General features: G+C 33.4%; 1 protein-coding gene across 3 annotated transcripts in view; it reads right to left on the reverse strand.

Annotated features, from left to right (window-relative positions):
• Positions 1-19,331, reverse strand: part of Alas (5-aminolevulinate synthase) — a 37,477-nt gene that overhangs the window by 12,520 nt on the left and 5,626 nt on the right. For 2 of the 3 annotated variants that reach the window (XM_076457072.1, XM_076457073.1), the window contains exons 2-4: positions 18,824-18,890; positions 3,898-4,074; positions 1,497-1,604 (exon numbers count right to left, since the gene is read on the reverse strand). In XM_076457072.1, coding sequence (XP_076313187.1) covers positions 1,497-1,604; positions 3,898-4,074; positions 18,824-18,890 — 352 coding nt within the window. Of the gene's footprint in view, positions 1-1,496; positions 1,605-3,897; positions 4,075-9,524; positions 9,814-18,823; positions 18,891-19,331 lie in introns of those variants that run through there. The other variant, XM_076457074.1, reaches the window with a different exon arrangement.

The raw sequence follows: 19,331 nt of genomic DNA on the forward strand, positions 1-19,331 counted from the left end.
ACCTATCGAATGTGATCGTTCGTCTGGCAAGAAACTGGGGATAAGAAGGAAGTGTGAACGACTTAATTGATCTTCACTGACGTCACGGATATACATAGCAACCAAATCTGACAACAGAGAATTGTTTGCTGTTTTTCTCGAAAGGTTTGGTTTGAATTTCGCGCATATAAGACTAGAGGGAAGGCAGCTAGTCATCACCACCCACCGCCAACTCTTGAGCTACTTTTACCATCGAATAGTGGGATTTACCGTCACATTATAACGCTCCCACGGCTGAAAGGGCGAGCATGTTTGGTGTGACAGGGATTCGAACCCGTGACCATAGGATTACGAGTTGAGTGCCCTAACCACCTGGCTATGCCGGGCTTTTTCAAAAGGGAATGATGCAGGCGTGACTATGACCATTTGTATTTGGAGAAAAGGGATTAGACACGAAAAGGAGCATGCAAAACGAAGAATTTAGTTTATCAGTTTATTTTGAATTTCACGCAAAACTACACGAGGACTATCTGCGCTAGCCGTCCCTAATTTAGCGGTGTAAGAGTAGAGGGAAGGCAGCTAGTCATCACCACCCACCGCCAACTCTTGGGCTACTCCTTTTATCAACGAATAGTACGACTGACCGTCACATTATAACGCCCCCACGGCTGAAAAGGGGGGCATGTTAGGTGCAACAGGGATTCGAATTCGCGACCCTCAGATTACGAATCAAACGCCTTAACCCACCTGGCCATGCCGGACCTCGAAATAAATATATCGTGAAGGTGGTAGGGAAAAATACATAACTGAAAAAAGTTTGTTATTCAAATAAACTGCAAGTAAGATGAGGACAACAAACAGTAATTAAGAAAGGTAAGTAAAAAGGGAGAAACGTTGATTAAATTATTTAATTAGATCTATATTGTAAAGTATAATAGTTAGAAAAAATCAGGTTGAAATATGATTAAACTTTGTACGTGGAAACAAAAACTAATATTTGCAGAAAACGTATAATTGTTGAAGATCGCTTATTGTATAATCAAGACTGATGCCATAAAAATGAACTGTTTTCAAAAGCAATCGATTATTTTTTTTTTATCTGTCTTTCTGATTAGAAATAAATCAGAGTAGGAATGATCAAGTTGAATGGAAAGGTCTACCTCTATCGGTAGGATGTTCATGGTTCTTCATCCAGCATACACTGAAACTTATTATTATTTTACACTGTACGTGATAAACAGGGTTGACCAAAATCTCTAGTACTTTTTATAATGACTTCGACTGTGTGTTTGTTTTTTTTGGGAGTAGGAGCAAGATATTTTCCTACACTTGCACTTAGTGCAATGTACTTTATTGCATTAACTGAGTAAATCAAGAACGTTGTCCTTTAATTAATTATACCTATGTTGGTTCGCAAAGAGTCAGATCTCCGTGTAATTTGAGATACAACACTTCCATAATTACTGAAACGAGCCCTACTAGTTTACAAAATAATAGTTCTTCAGTCACTTGCTTACCACTGGATTTATCAGCTGCCACATCAATGATGTCGTCCTCAGTTTCTGGACTAGCAACTTTTAAGGTGGGCTTGACGGCGTCCAGAAAGGGGCATCCTTTCTGTTGAGCTAAATTTAAAACACAAATGGAAAATATAAAAAACTGTACTTCTTAATATTACGTAAGATCAATTGCAATTGTTTTTTTTTTGTTTCCATGAAAGCATTTTACTGATTCGAAAACTTGATAAAATTTAAGAGAATTGAAATTACCTGGATAAAAGCAAGTATAAATTTGTTAGATTACCGACTACTGTCATCTGTAAAAACACGTTGCTATCCCACTAAAGTTTAATAAAAGCCCTATGAACAGCTATTACGTAAACAACAGATTGGGAAACTGTCTCGAGTTTGTCTTTTAAGACAACTATAATACGAAGAGATAGATTTAAGTGGTTAACCTCAAATAAAAATAAAGGTAATAATACTTACCTTTGTTTAGCTTTTTCTTTCTAAAAATAATAGTTTAATTAGCTTCATTATCGAGCATAATGCATTCAAGTTAGTATGAATAATTTTATCAAAAATGGCTCAAAACTTTAAAGAAAATAAACTTCATGTGAAAATGTTTAAAATGTATAGATATACTTTTCGAATTTTTTTTAAAAACACCTTCCAGAAGTTTAAAAATGTATTTAAGTTCTGAATTCATCTAGTGAGAAAGAGAGAGAGAGAGACCAACACACAATAGAGCATTAAAACACGATAGCATAAGTTATTGATAAATATTTTAAAGCACAATATCAGGATTACGTAAGGGCCGAATTCTTTACAATAGGTGTCTGTGACTTGTTAGTGATAAATTTTGACAATAAAGAAACATAATAATATATTAAAATAAGTCAAGCGTATATACAAATGTTCTTTACATTGTTGGTTATCAGAACTGTATAAAACTGTTTAAATTATATTCTCTTTTTCGTAAAATTTCATATACACTGGTTCAGATACTTTAGAATACACTTTGGTAAGACGAACTATTCTTCTCTACACTACTATTACAATACAATCTATGATAATTTTAAAATCTCTATAATAACTGTTATTTACCACAAGTATATCCAGAATTTCAAATAATTGTCTTTTTTTCGTCAAAATCCACACGGGCTAGTTTAATTACTTTAAAACACAATTGAGAAGACAAAGTATTCTACCTTACTCTGTTATTGAAATACAATCTGTTATAATTACACTTTAGAAATCGTCACTATACGCTCTTTATGGCTAAACTCACAAACACGCAGTCCAGATGCATCTATTTTGACTCATATATAGCCCAACTGAGGCCTACATGTTCCACATATTATGAGCTATTATGATGCAATAATACTTAACACAAACAGCGCGAAAAACTTAGAAAGTTCCAGTGACATGACGCAACAATAGAACAATCACCAATTTACAACGACTGAACTGTACAATGCACTGTTCGTAAACAGTTAACTAAACAAACCTGCGATAAACTATCGCTTCTATAAGTAACTAAATTTAACACTCTCGCTATATAACTAACTAATTCATAACTCTTGTATTAAACTTAATTGAAAACAGTTGTGAATATCTAACACAAAATACGCACTACAGCACATCATTTAATTTGCTTAATTTTGGATAGATGCATGTGTGTGTGTGTGTGTGTGTGTGTGTGTGTGTACCAGAAATATGACATTTCTCATCTTATATAAATTCTACCTTGGAAGATAAGGAAGTAAAATATATTATTTCAAAATTGGAGGAAAAAAACTTGTAATATCGAGGTTAAAAAAAAAGAAAAAAAAAGAAACCATAAAATATAGATTTTTAATCGGTTTTGTTACCACATCCTGAATACACACAAATAAAATACCTGAAACAAGTTGGGCAGATTTTTCTTTTTTTTTTCATTTGCGTAAAAACTCAGCTTCCTTGTAGTCGTTTCAACGTCGAATCAACGTAAGCTATATGCACCATATTAGCCTTGGCATCTTTATAACTTTGAGGTCACGGCTATTTATCCAGAACATACTGCTGAGAGTACAAGTCCAAACCTTGGTATTTAAGGATACTGCTTAAGATAGATAATTAACTGTGGTGTTACTAGCCATTAACTTTGTGACCTTTCGCATTTCCCAAAGAAGCAGGTTCGATTATTTCAAACATGACCTTGTTTAAACGTATAGTGAAAAACCTTAAAACTACTTTTATAAGGCGTACAAGCGAAGAAGTGCATGTTTAATCTAATATACTTTATACTAAGTATTTCAACTCAAAAATCTAGCAAGCTCAGAACAAGAAAAAAAAAACAACACACTTTGCCACTGTCAATCAACTGATTTTGTTTGAATCACATATATACAATTACCTTATCAAATCTTGTTCTTACCTGGTACATCTCCAGCAGGTGCACTAGACACAGTGGACACGAAACGAGCCATAAATGGACAATATTCTATGTACGTTTTCACAAGAGATCCTCCATAGTTCCGGAGGAAAGACGCTGGTAAACGGGCAACAAAAGGGCAGGGCATCTTTGTGTTGCGAGCTGAATGTCGAGAAAAACCTACAACAAAATTAAAACTCTCCTTTTAATTAAGAAACCAAATAACTAAAAATCGTTATTCTGTCATCTTTGTTTAACAAAGAAAGAGGAATAACTGGAACGCAACTTGTGACCCCCGATAAAGCAGGGTTTCAAAAATTATAACTATGACCGTAATACTTAAAAACCGCGGAAACGTGCCAGAAATTAGTTTACTTTAAATTGAAGTTGGTACTTAGAATCGTAACTACAATTATGTAAAACATGGGTTGAAAAGTCAGATTAGAGACCAGCCATCTCTAACTCAGATCAGCTTATTAATAAGAGGATAACTAGTTAACATTACTCACCACCTACAACAACTGTTCTCAACTGTTTTGTTTATATTGTCCTCACAACTAAAATTAGGCGCTATGTCTAGTAGCTTTAATGTTCGAACAATGCAAGTTTTTACATACATATTAGAATACTTTATATATAAACATAAAATGTACTGTAATACTTGAGATATAAAAAAAACTTATTAATTCTTCATATACTTATGCATTTATTCATTTATGGTATGTATTTATACCTGTAAATTTGGCTAGTTTTATTCCAGTGTTGCTACACGAAATTAACAAGATAACTGCATGAGGAAGTACGTGGATGTTACTACGTTAAACAAATGTACCTTTTGTTTTTGTTAGCTATATTATAATACGCACTTACGCACCATTACAATGTTTATGGTTGCTGCTTAAGTCTAACAACGTAGGTAAATTAATATATATATAAAATTAAATACAGATTTTTCTCTACGTCAAAAATACTCTCACCGAAGCCTTCCTCGGACAGCAATGTATTATGGGTTTAGTACATTGTTACCCAATGAAGTATCCGGTAAGAGGGCTAAAAGTTTACAAATAAAAGCATTTTAGCTCCAGACTAAAGTCCGTGTATAATTCTACACATTAAGAAGTTTATATTACATAATCAAAATGAGGTTTATTTCACAGTTTCTAGGCAAGTGTCGTACAGTGCAAACAAATTGCATTTCAGAGTACAAGTGAAATAAAAAGCTTTGGATAAAATTTAATATCTTTGGTTAATTTCATACATTTGACTCACGAATTTTTTTAGTTTTACAACAATACACCTGACAACCAAGGTATACATTAATACATAGTGCATTGTTTGAATAACGTATCCTATGTACACTCTCTTCAATAGCATATACCATATGTAATAAGTCGAGTAATGTAAGACAGCATTGTCAGTGTTATCACGAAGCTGTATTAACAGTTCACCCTCCCCCAGGTTTTTATTAATTATTTTCCATTTGTAAGCGATATAAAACCTGGATTTGGTGTGTTATTCGTTCTCCTAGTACAGTGTGTAATAAAACCGTTTCTCGTCTACTACTTATTAAAACTGACCGAGACTAAAAGTGACTGGTTGAATATTTAATATAAATGTGAACAGCTAAGCGCATTTGGAACAAGTACGCCCTCCTTTTTTTTTTTTTTTTAAAGGAAATAATGCTGCAAGTAAACATTATTTCTATAACAACGCATGTTTTTTAACCCCCTAAACAACTGTACTCGGATTTTCCCCCTAATTTTATACCGAAAAATTCACGGAAATTCTGATAAATAAAAACATAAGTATATGATATTACATTTATTAATGTAAAACGGTGTTAAGTTTCATGAGTCAGTTATTCAGCGAAACGTATGTACCTCGTTGAAAACCTGTTTGGTACTATATTTCTATGTGTATACATGTACTGGATTTCCCCGAATTACGCACGTGTCGCAAGAAATTAACTTAGGGCGTTTCAATAAACTCCTACTCGTTTTATTTAATTATGTCACAATGTTAGGCCCAGGTTTTGTGTTAGTCAAAACAAAACATGCTTACAATACCCAATTTAGTACCATTAATTATATATCACAATGTTAGGCCTAGGTTTTACATTCTTAGTGAAGTTCTCTGATTTGGTTCCATTATTCACTGAAGGCAAGTCTCAGAATGAAAACGTCCAAGTGGACACAACAGATAATCCACTTGAATAGCTACTTGAAGTTCAATAAGCTTTCTTTATTCAGTTGAATAAATAGATAATCTAAATTTAAAGTTATTTGAAATTCATCAGGTTGGTACCCAATGATTTGTCAGTTGTCTTTTCCTCGTTTTTACTAAGCAGAACACAGTACCTACTTACAAGAGAGAAGCCATACTTGTTGAGCAAAATAAGGTGAACACCACCCCAAAAACCATCACCCATAAGTTATGCTCCTGGATAAGTCAAAGTATTTAATAAATGTCTCTGTAATGACGTAAGTAATAAACTTTGCATCAAATAATCAGATAAAGTGCAATACTAGGCCACGAAATTAAATTTAACAGTGTAAACAATTTTAAGCAACTGTCCAGAGTACATCAACTAAAGTAGGTAGTAACGTAACACAAACACTTCATTTAACTTCACGCGAAAGACATTATTGAATTTAAACATGATAATCTAGGACGCTGAGCCTTACCAACATGATCTAAAGCAACACGTGTGTATAGAAATAGCGATCCAAGTGGAAGATATTCTAAGTACGTCCAGACTGGGAGACGTATATTGGTTCGTTCCTAAAGACTTCAATAGCATTAACTTCCCAGACTGAAGGCCTTTGTAGACATGTTTATAATAGAAAAGGCTCCCTCCGTCCGACCTATATGTTACACAGACATCCATGTCTTTCTTCGTGTGATTGAAACAGAAACCTGATACTGTTTATTTCTGTAGTGGGTTTACAAAGGCGAGGGAAAATCAATTAGCATGATTGGCTCTGACGGAAGTAGCACACGAAGCATGTGAAGCAGAAGTGATTTAGCCCTGATCTGAACATCCTCAGCTCTGTTTAGGATGTAACCAAAGTCTGGACACGGAGAGTGTGAAGCTCATTCTATAAAAAAAAAAATCAAATACGTATGCGTAAGATATCTTTCAGCACGAAACGAATAGTTGCAGTTATTGACAAACACAGGAACCCTGACGTGGTGGTACAAGTGGAGGAACAAATGCTAAGGAAACTGTAAATAGTTTGGTTTGGTTTGAAGTTCGCGTAAAGCTACATAAGGGCCATTTGCGATAGCCATCCCTAACTTAGCAATGCAAAACTAAAGAAAAGGCAACCAGTCATCACAACCCACTGCCAACTCCTAGGTTACTCGTTTACCAACGAATAATCCCTTTATAACGCCTCCCCCCACGTTGAAAAGGCAAACATGTTTGGTGGGAGAGGGATTCGAACTCGCGACCCTCATATTGTGAAGTGAACGCCCTTACCACCCGGCCATGTCGGGCCAATGAAAGGAGTGATTTTGTAACACAACACGGATTCGCTTTGTTTGTTTGTTGTTAAATGAAAAACTACTCAAAGGACCATCTGTGTGTCCAACACAGATATTGAACTCCCGTTCTTTAGAGTTATAAATCCTCAGAGTTAACGTTGAGCTACAAGGAAGGGGGCTGCAAATGGCATGAAATGTTATATCCATTTAAATCTCCTGTGGCACAGAATCAACTGATTACCCAATAGGTGGCTTGTGTCGCCCACGCTGCACCTGTTTTATGATATCTGGACTCGATGTCACCAGAGCACGTTTCAACCACACAAGCAACACGGGCTTGACGTAACCGATCAAGACTGGGATTTCCTTGACGATACATGATGCCAGTCATTAACTATATGTTAGAAGCTGTAATAACAGCTCAATAGATAAAGAACTGCTCAAAACAAACGTTATTAATATATCAAATCTTCTACTTTACAAGACAAAAATATAACCCACAACACTGACTACTTTAACACATACTAACATTTCAGTTCATATTAAGACCTTCAACTAGTTAAGAAAGTACAATTCACATACCATATACATATTTGTTAGTACTGTTCTACTGCAATACTAACCATAAAGTTAGCCATATCAGCTGGTAAAAACACATTTCATGACTACCAGAATACTGCAGACTACAAACCATCATCTTTCATAGTTAAGACGACCCCGGATATTGCAGCTTCACGTGGAAATATTGTTATCTTTAAGCACTTTTCAAAAATAAATTAATATTGAAGTGAAAGCAAATATAACTGAATTTTTACTCTGTTTTGACAAGACTTTTTGTTTAGACAATACTTCGATAAAAACCTTAAAATAACAATTAATAAAAAGAACTCTCCAGCCAACAGAGACATGATTTGACCAATAAAGTTACCCATTCAGCTGAAACACAGTTGAACCTGTAACACTCACGCAGTATTGAAACTTCATTACCTACCACACAAATAGTTTTTCATCATGAAACGCAGCAGCTAAATTTCTAAGTAAGGAAGAAAATTGACAAGAATTTTCCTGTCCCTTGAATGTGGCGTAACTATGTACACAAATTAAGGAAGTCACATGAATTACGTCATTAAGACTTCCTATTAACCGACCATAATTATTCACTTGTCATATGCCTGTTTTATACACAAACACACAAAGGTTACTTGTTATTATGAATACTTAAAACTCATTTCATCCATTTCGTGCTTTAACTATTCAAGTTTATTTTTCAGAAAATCAGGAATTGTCGTTTGGTAGATATGCTTGGATTAACAACAACTTAGAACTTCTAATTGATAACTGAAATTGTCAATATTTGTTCCTTTCACATTACAAATACTAATACTGAGTCTAATTTTGTATGAAAAATGTGTTTGATCCGCAACACTAAAATAGTATTACTACGTCTTTAAAAACTATTTCCTCATAAACACATCATATCCAAGAAGATAACAAATGAAAACTATGGGTATTTTCTCCTCTCAGTGCGAAACATAAAATTCTGATAATTATACATTAAATGTCCTTGAAACAGTGCTTATAGATATAATACACAAAAACACCAAATCATAAAATGTGTAATTTTGTTATGAAAACATTTGGAAACGATAACAGGATACTTAGGAATTCAAATATTTAAAAACAATGTACGATAAATAATGACAGACGATAATATGATGATTATTCTAACACAGACTGTACCGAAATAACTTAAAATACACAAATAGGAAGTCATCGTGCGTGCTAAGTATATTTTCTGAATAACAGGCAAGATATTTCTATATTTTTATTTCTTTTTCCAATTCAGTTCAATAATAGTAAATCAATACTAGTGTTGCATCTCTATAGCAACCTATAAATATTTATACTTTAACTCTTCCATAACCAATACATTAATCAGATCAAAATATGTGAAAATATATCTTGATACTTAATTTTCTAATTAATTATTAATGACTCTGATGTAAAAATGTACACCTGTTACAAAAATATGTTACCTATATTTGTAACCAATGAGTAAAGTAACTTACGAGAAATGTTTTAAGTTTATAATAGTCCAAATGGCGTCACCTATAACGTAATGCCAAATATGGCTCTGCTCTTACCTGTAATTACTGTAGTAGGTACACAAAAGCGTCTTGTATCTCTTTCAAGATTTTCACTAAAAACGTATTAAGTATAAATTTAAGATACAAGGCAAACTTTTCAGGTTACACTCCTTATTTTTCACAATTCTAATTACCACGTTCACAGTGTCATTGTACACGACCTTCCTCGAGTGTTACAAGCTTAAATATGCGCAGTGTCGTTCTGTATTAGCTGTTGCACACATCTACTTGTGACGTAAAATCTGCAGCAGATGCCGAGTTTCGCAACGTCATCAACCTCTGGCAAAATGACGTTCTCGTTTCGGAACACATATATATCGTAATATGAGTCGTGAGAAAGTTTCATACTGACTCGCTAAAATTTTTGACATGCGCACGTACACACAAGTGACGTATATTATTTACGAAACTATTTTGTTGTATTTCTACTGTGAAAATACAAAATGACATTTCTGCACTCTATTCACTACGGGAATCAAACCCCGTTTTTTACATTGTAACTTCTTAAACTTACTGGTAAACTCACCAGGAGAGTCTTAAGGTAAACTAAATAAAAAAAAAAAAACGGCTAAGATTTTAGCGGTTAATGCAAATATAGGGGTAAAAATATTTAGATGTGAACTAAAAAGTTGTGACAAATGAGCTATGTGAAGTGAACGAAAAGATAAAGGCACATTAAAATAGACAAAATTTAAAATTTAACGTTACATAAGTTACATAAAAAAGAGCAAGCATAAAACATAAGACGTTTTAAAAAAATTTAGAAAAATTATAGAAAATTATTCTTCTTTAAAATCATAAAAACTGTTATAATAGAAAATTGTAACCATAAAAAAGCCTGTTCACAAATGACTATTGAGTTCCAAAAACTTGCACGTATTCCTCCAATTCTTCGACTATTTTTAATAGAACAAAGCCACACTGGGCTATCTGCTGTGTCCACCACAGGGAATCGAACCTCAGATGTTAACTTTATAAGTCTGGAAACCTACCACTGTCCCACCAGAGAAGTTCCTCCGACTGAAACTTGTACTTTAAACTCGTATATTAGCATTTTAATTACGTGTTTTGTTCCTTTACGTATAGATAAATGTGTTCTTCTTTGTGTTCATTTCGTAATAAAAGTATAATTTTTAAACTCTAATATACTTCATCTATTGTATATCTATAAACAAATAGTCATTTCTGTGTTTTAATCTTAATGGTGTCAAATTTGAAGTTTATCTCATTTGTACTAAGGTGCCTTTATTCTGTTTTCAAACTTTGCTGCCCATATAATACTTACATAATTAAACTTTTGACTCATTTAAACATATTATTTTCATGCTCACCATTGTCTTTATCATCTTTAAAAGAGAACATATCTAAAAGGAAAGTTTTATAGCTATTACAATTTCATAACATATGAGAATAAATCAATAATTATTAAAGTATGCATATAAATTCAGGGAAATTTAAATGTTTCACTATAAGTAACCAATGTTTTGTTAGAAGTTTTAGAAAAGCAGGATATCTTTATAAGGTCCCTTAAAAGTCTTTTATTGCTTTTTGACGACATGTTGAACCGGGAAGAGTGGAACCAGTTCTAAGTATAGGTTTGTTTTGAATTTCTCCCAAATTGTCCCTAATTGAGCAATAACAGACTAGAGAGAAGGCAGTTAGTTAACAGCACCGGTCATCAACCATTGGGTTACCGTTTTGCTAACATCACACTTTATAACGTCCCTACAACTGAATAGACAAGCATTGTGTGACAGGGATTCGAATCCGCGACCCTCAGATTGCGAATTGAGCGCTTTGTCACCAAGCCATATGTCAGACCATTAATCATAGGTACATCAGGATATGTAATACGGAGTTAAAGTTCTTTCCTGCCTGACTGATGTATGGAAAGAAACCGAACACGATTTGAAAATTTAAACTAACAAATATTATTTATTCATTTCGCAAAAGACAAACCAAATTAGTCAAATGTGCACACGAGATGTAAAATAACACTTCTATTTAAGTGGAATGAAATCTGTAATTGGCAAAAGTCTGATTAATACCGAGATAATTAAAGAGCTAAATACATCTTATAATATAGTCAACGTTCCAAGAGTGCGTTTGTCCTCATGTTGTTTGGTCATGTCATAAATAAAAAAATGGAAAACATCGCCTTTACTAAGTATTCTTAAATCACCAAATGACCGATCAATAGATGCTAGAAAAGAAAGCATTAATCACTTCCTTTCAAAGTCAGTCATCAGTAACCTATAAGTACATCATGTAAACCAAATGCCCGGGAATGTTTAAAACGTTGAAACATTTGGTAAACACAAAATTATTTTTTTAATAAAAGAAGAAGAAGAAATAGAGGACATCGGATATGTTTCTGTTTCACATACAACAATCATTTTTTTCCTTTTAAGTTCAGGCCATTATAGTTTGTTTGTTGTTTTTTTTTTAATTTCGCGCAAAGCTACACGAGGACTATCTGCGCTAGTCGTCCCTAATTTAGCAGTGTAAGACTAAAGGGAAGGAATCTAACTCTTGGGCTACTCTTTTATTAACGAATAGTGGGATTGACCGAACATTATACGCCCCCACAGTTGAAAGGGCGAGCATGTTTGGTGTGACGGTGACTCGAACACGCGACCCTCGGATTACCAGTCGAGTGCCTTAACCACCTGGTTATGCCGGGCTGATCGCCATAGACGTTCATAGCTTTAAACTTTCAAACCACGGAAATAATAAATAATGGTGAGAACCAGTTGCGGATTTTAGTGCCTTAACGTTGTGTTGAAGAAACAAGTTCCGGGGAAGGATATGTACACAGGTTACAGGCACACAAAAAATACCCTTTAGAAATTATCATGGTATAATTTGCAAAAATAAAATCTATTAAAAATTATTTTAACAAGTTAACACGTATTTTCAACATAGAATACCGGTTGTAATCCTATTTAATAGTGCCTCCTCATACAAAATAAAAATTACTTTATAACGCACATAAAACGTAAACATATAGATACATAACCCTTTAATATTGAGCAAACACTCTACAAAATTAGTTTTTAACTATCATAATAATATTTCAGAAAAAAAAATTTATTCGGATTTATTTCAATTTATTACAATACGAAGCTACAAAAACATTTATCAATGATCATAATATGAAAGTGTAGAAATAACACTTTAGAAATTACCGAAGAATACGATGTACATTACAAAAATATACTTTAATTATATATGTACAAATCGAAGGGTAATACTCAGATCAGTTCTTCATCGAGTGTGTATAATAGTATAGTTTTGAAGAACAGATTAAAAATCTCATGATGAAATTATGTTTACCTACATTGACACTATAAAACGATCGAGAGTTTACTCTTAATAATAACGGAAATGTTTTAGATTGAAAAAGCAATAAGTCGTGTTTACATTTTTGAAACAGTTAAGTATATATATATATATAAATTACCGCTGTATCAGCGGATGATTGACTTTATGAAGAAAATTATCCTTTATTAAGTGTATTGAAACTTGACAACTAGTAATGCATTTTAGTTTTGTTTGCTTGTAGGTGCAAAACTACACAATGAGTTGCCTGTGTTCTGTCCACAACGAGTATCGAAACCAGATTGCAGTATTATACTCCTATAGAAATACTGCTGTGCCACTAAGGAGGTGCATTATTTTAGTTTGAAACAAACTATTACGTTTAATATTATATGAAGTCAAAATATGTATAATCCTAACGTTTAGTGTAAAAATGTGTAATTCAGCATTCCACCTATTACAACCAAACTTTACCAAAATACATTTAATGACGAAATATTCTAATATTCTAACAACCTCCGCAAGGCAACGTAGCATGTTGTCGATGAGGTTACTGATGTAATCCACCATGATTTCGTCCTAACTTGTCACTAGATGGCGATGCAACAAGATACAGTAGCTGATTTAAGGTAGTGATTAGCAGTTTTCCGGCTCATTTCTGCCTCGTAGTTCTCAATGGCGTTTCACTCTGGAGTCTTATAAATAACTCATAATTATCATAAAATTATAACAATCCAATATCATTTCACAATGTTTACACAATAATTCATTTCTTCTTCTCAAAACCATTTCTTTGGCTATGGATACGCAGCTCTCGCTACATGGTGTTAACATATGAAGAAGTTATTAAATTTAAGTAATAATAAGATGGAGTTCATGAAATAAGATTAGTAAACTTTTACGTTTTATGCTGTAAGGTGTAAAAAATAAAAAAAATAATCCAGTCATAGTCACGTCTTCACATTACCTGTTACTGTATTTCACTGATACGATCTGTCCAAGATAATTCTTTTTGCGATTATCATTAAACTAAATCAAGATACAATAGATGAAAAACGATTTACATCATGTAGTATCATAGTTTCTAACCACCTAACTGCGTTAAGAAATGAAGAAATGAAGAACATTATTTGGACGTGGTGGCACATCTTATAATAACTAAAACATCCGAGTTTTTAATATCCGTGTTATTATTTAATTATATTTATTCAGATGTTGCAAATTTTCTAAAAATCAGTACAAACCAGAATGTTAATTGTGAAACTGTTGGAATTTTAATTGATATGTCTGCTTTCGTCAGATCACTGTTAATATTAGGTAGGCTATTATAATAAATTCTTATTAAATAATTAGCAAATATTCCAGTGAATAATTTGAATTATTTGATTATAAATAAAAAGTAACCAAGTGAACAACAGAAAATACCACTTGACAGAGATCTACTCTACTTGACATGCAATATAATTAGTTCCCACAGGTCATACCACTGAATACAAAAGACCATAGATGTAGGAATAAATATGTCTTTCAATAGTCCTATTTTGTCTGACAAGGCTGTTTAATTATTAATATAGAATCACTGTTAAACCTTTCTTAGTAAGAAATAATTTTATTCACAGTTAAGTATTGAATGCACGTTTAATTATAGTAAACCACAACCATACGGCTGAAATAAAATAGCAAGCAATTTAAATGACACCAAACAGTCAACGACAAATACGAATTTCCTAGTAAATACGAATATACCATTGTAACTCTCGATGTGCGGGCTTAGCCCTCAAAGATATTTAAAGATAAAGACCGTTCTAGGAAAAAAATACCCATTCATTTCAGGAGTGCTGTCATCAAGACTGTTAATAAATCATGCCTTTTTTTAAGCTATCTAGTGATGGTTCTAAAAAAAATCAATGTTAAATGCCTCATTCCCTTCACCACTTGGTTTCAAGTTATACCAGCTTCGCAGAATTCCACTCAAATCCTATGTAAATATAGGTTCACAGTGTTGAGCAGAAAATAATTTAAACACTAAACATATAAAATATAAATTACGTAGTAGGTACAAATAGGTCTAAACTGGTTGCCGAAGTATGTAAGTAGTGAAACAATTAAAGCTTAATCTTTAACATTAGGTGTGAATCAGCATATTTAGTGAGTCAAAATGGCTGACATCTCATTAACAGGGATTGTCACGAGTCGCTACAAGACAGGAAATTTATAAAAGTTATTTGTTTTGTTGATACAATGCATGATTTACAAATTTTTTCATGTAAAGCTGTTTGTTAATTTACGATCCACATACGTCACAGATGAAAGATTTCCAAAGTTTTTTGTTTTTTTTATGGCGCTAAAAGGCGCGTGTTTAACACGTATGTTGAAAACAAAAAAGTTATTGTTAGTTTCCACCAATAAAATTCCGGATTGGAGATTGAGGTTGCATGATAAGCATAATAAATAATCTACATTATAAAAACAGAGAAAGTGTGTTTTAAAATGTCCAAGAAGAGAGGCCACCAGCAAACAACTGCTCACAAATCCATAAAAAACCGGTTTCCTGGGCTTAAAGCTTAAAATATCTATAAAGACCAAAAATACATGCCATCACAACTTCTGGTTTTAACCAGGACATAAATAACATATAGTTATCAAAGTTGTCCTATAATAGCTTAATCTGTCTATTAAAACATATATAATATCAATTCGTGCTTTGCATATGATGCATGTACTAAAATTATTTAATTTCTACAGTTTTTATCAAGAAAAGAAATAAACAAGAGTTAATCATTGAACTTCCGCATACGAAGCATGTTTTGTGCCCAGTTTGTTTGTTTGTTTGTTTTGGAATTTGACAAAGCTACTCGAGGGCTATCTGTGCTAGCCGTCCCTAATTTAGCAGTGTAAGACTAGAGGGAAGGCAGCTAAAAGCTAAAATATTCTATATTGCTTTGGTTGTTGTTAAAAGGTAAAACTTCAAAATGCGTAATTTGTACTCTGTCCACCACTGGTAACGAAACCCGACTTTCAGCGCTATAAACCTGCACACTAGTGCTAAGGCACTAGTGGACAATATTTTATGATTCAGGTTAATATTATAACCACCGAATGACACATTACAACATACAACATTTAAAAGTGAAATTTCTGTTTACCTAAATAAATGTACACACAAACGCCAAGTTAGCGAGGACAAAAGGACACTGACCCAATAATAATTATTTCGAGGACATAATAATTACAATTTTTTATACCCAGATCTCAATAAAAGAAAAAAATATAATTATTGATATCTTGGTATACTAAATGTAAGCGATGACATAATACAGGATCTTCAACCAGAGATAGTACAGAACTCGTAACCTTTTCATGGTTATTGTTAGATAAAATATTCTGCCTTGATAGTTGACGGACTTAAACAGAGCAGCATACGATAAGTTTTATAAACATTTAACCACTTCATGTAATTTCTACAGAAGTATCATTTATCACGTTTGATTCACATTTGTCGTGTCTAATACACCGTATTTTACTTGAGGATAAAACAAGGAAATAGAGTGAAAACATTATGTTTAGTCTGTCAAATGATAACTGGTGAAAAAATAATAATTCTAGAATGTCAAGGTTGTACTCAACAATGGTAGAAATGTCAGGTCAGACGCCAACCTTTTTCAGGTGGGGAGACTGAGGTGAGCCGCATAATATTAGGGAGTGGAGTGGCTTTGCCGTCGAGACGCGTAGGTCACTAGCGTGTTAGATATACTGGTTGGGGTGGCTAAAGCCCCAGCAACCCTGAAAAATACCGATATTTTATATCGTAAAATAACTTTGAATTATTAATTCTTATTATTTGCATCATCCACAGAAGGTGTCTGTAGCATGTGACACGTCACTAGTTCTGTAAGCACGTGCACCTGTATTTTTTGAAATAAAGCTTCCATGGCAGGTGTTATAAACATGTGTTATCTGTATTATTTCTCTGCACTAGAAAGATCAAAAGCAACTTATACTTAGAATTTTCATGAAATTTTTCCGCAGATCAGTTCTGTGAAAAGTAAAACCAATTATATTTTACAGAGTATCATGCTTTATAGAATAGCAAAACAATATATATGTACATACATTTTTGAAAACTAAGATATTGTCAATAGCTCGTTAATACAAAAACTAGTAGAACACATGTTCTTGAATTCACCTACTTAATTCATTCTTCCAATACGAAGAACACTTAGCATGGTGTTAAATGATCTAGCAATGTACAACTCAAAAACTTTTTCAGACGAGGTAAGATATAACAAAAGTCAAATATTAGACTTGTAATTGGGTTGGTTCTATGTGAATTTTAGTTGTCGATAAATAGACAATCGTACTTACAAGTTGTTATGAAAGTTTTCTTACAGTTCGGACGGTCTTTGTACATTTAATACCATTTATTAGCCCTGGGAGATGCAGGAACGTATCATAAGGATGTACTAGACACACAAACTTCACAATACTCGTGAAGTACTCAATATCTATAAATTACTGGTGTTAGGAAAAAACGTAGGTTCAATTGATTAACGTAATGCAAAAATAAGATACTCTATAACCCGAGCACTTTCAAAAGGTTGACTTTCGAAGACAAAATGAGAATGACTGTGTCAATCAAATTATGAAATAAAGTGAAGTTTGAGTAACGTTATTCAGGTCACTATGTGTATCCGGAAGTTCTTAATTAGCTCTCAATGCATCGTTATAAGAGTTTCTTATTGCCGGTGCAATATTACCGGATACGTGATGGGTATTTACTTAATTTTACTGCCGTTTAGTTAAGAGATGTTACTTTCAACCTATAGGGTACTTTGTGTATTTTATTTATAGGTAGTTTAACGATTTAGACCTTGTGGAACGTTTCGTAAACTTTGCCGATAGTTAAACCGCTTAACTTTCAAACTGGTAGATCTTTAGAGGGTTTCACCTGTAAGTAACTGAACAATGTTATTTGCTACTGGTTGTCCTTTGTAGATTCTTTTTTCTAATAATTAGACGATCTTGCTTACAACAATTAACAAGTAACACAATTTACTTTAAAATAAAAAGAAGAGAAGCTTTTATAAGCTACGTCACACATGTCAGGACATAATGCTCGAAATGGAAACTAGATATAATAAAAGATCTAAAACTTCTGCTTTGAGAAGTTGTGCAAAAATATTTTTAATCAGTAAACGTAGGTGATTAAATTTATACCATACTGACGAGTAACTTAAATCTTAGGAAACAAGTGTACGTAATGTATCATGTAGGATTTCTATAATGGGATATTGTCCTGTTGATAAAAAGAAAAAAAAAAAAAACGTTTTCCAAGTGTTTACCAGGTGTGTTTACGATAACTGCGTTTTCTATACGTAACCTTTAACTCCCGGTCTTAAGCCTAAAGCCAGTTTTAGTAATGGGTTATTACACTTAATGTTACCTTTTATGCTGAGGGTAATTAGCATTATATTAATTTGTTTATATATTTTGTAGAATACACAGTTACAGGAGGAAAACTGTTTCTGTGTTTACAGTTTTATAATAAACATAATACTAGCGTCCAATAAAACTATTTGTGATTTTTAGATTGTTTGTTTGTTTGTTTTGGAATTTCGCACAAAGCTACTCGAGGGTTATCTGTGCTAGCCGTCCCTAATTTAGCAGTGTAAGACTAGAGGGAAGGCAGCTAGTCATCACCACCCACCGCCAACTCTTGGGCTACTCTTTTACCAACGAATAGTGGGATTGACCGTCACATTATACATCCCCACGGCTGAGAGGGCGAGCATATTTAGCGCGACGCAGGCGCGAACCCGCGACCCTCGGATTACGAGTCGCACGCCTTACGCGCTTGGCCATGCCAGGCCATGTGATTTTTAGAAGAGTACATGCATATTTACTGAACAAGATTATTGACCTGTTCTAATAATAATTTGTGAAAACGTAAGTAAAACATAGGTAAATACACTTACCAGTATGGTTGAAAGCTACCCTTAATCCATATCCAATAACGGGCTTGTTCATCAGGAGCTTGTAGGACTAGAAAGATTGAATAATACTTTTTAAAACAAACACATGTTAACAGAAAGAAAGACTTATTTTGAGTACGTATCTGTCAGGAAATAAATTGTAAAATTAATCTAGTACTGTTGTAAACTGTCAGCAGTTATATTTTTCATTGCAGTAATAAGTTATAATCAACTGGCTTGATCAACAGATCCAAGTGCACCTTTATGTGAATTAACTGATCATTGTAATTTGTAAATCAAACATCTCGAACTTGAATTGACGAAATATTCGTTATTTTACACTAAAAAAAAGTAGGAAATACCCTCTACTGTTCGACGGTACTTTGTTAAAAGGAAGAAAATTTTGTTTGTTTGAAATTAAGAACAAAACTGCATAACGTATCGTCTGTGCTCAGCTTATCGTGGATACGGAAACCCGGTTTGTAGTGATGCGAGTCCGCAGACATGCCGC

The sequence above is a fragment of the Tachypleus tridentatus genome, chromosome 9 (assembly GCF_004210375.1).
Source record: "Tachypleus tridentatus isolate NWPU-2018 chromosome 9, ASM421037v1, whole genome shotgun sequence".
NCBI lineage: Eukaryota > Metazoa > Arthropoda > Merostomata > Xiphosura > Limulidae > Tachypleus > Tachypleus tridentatus.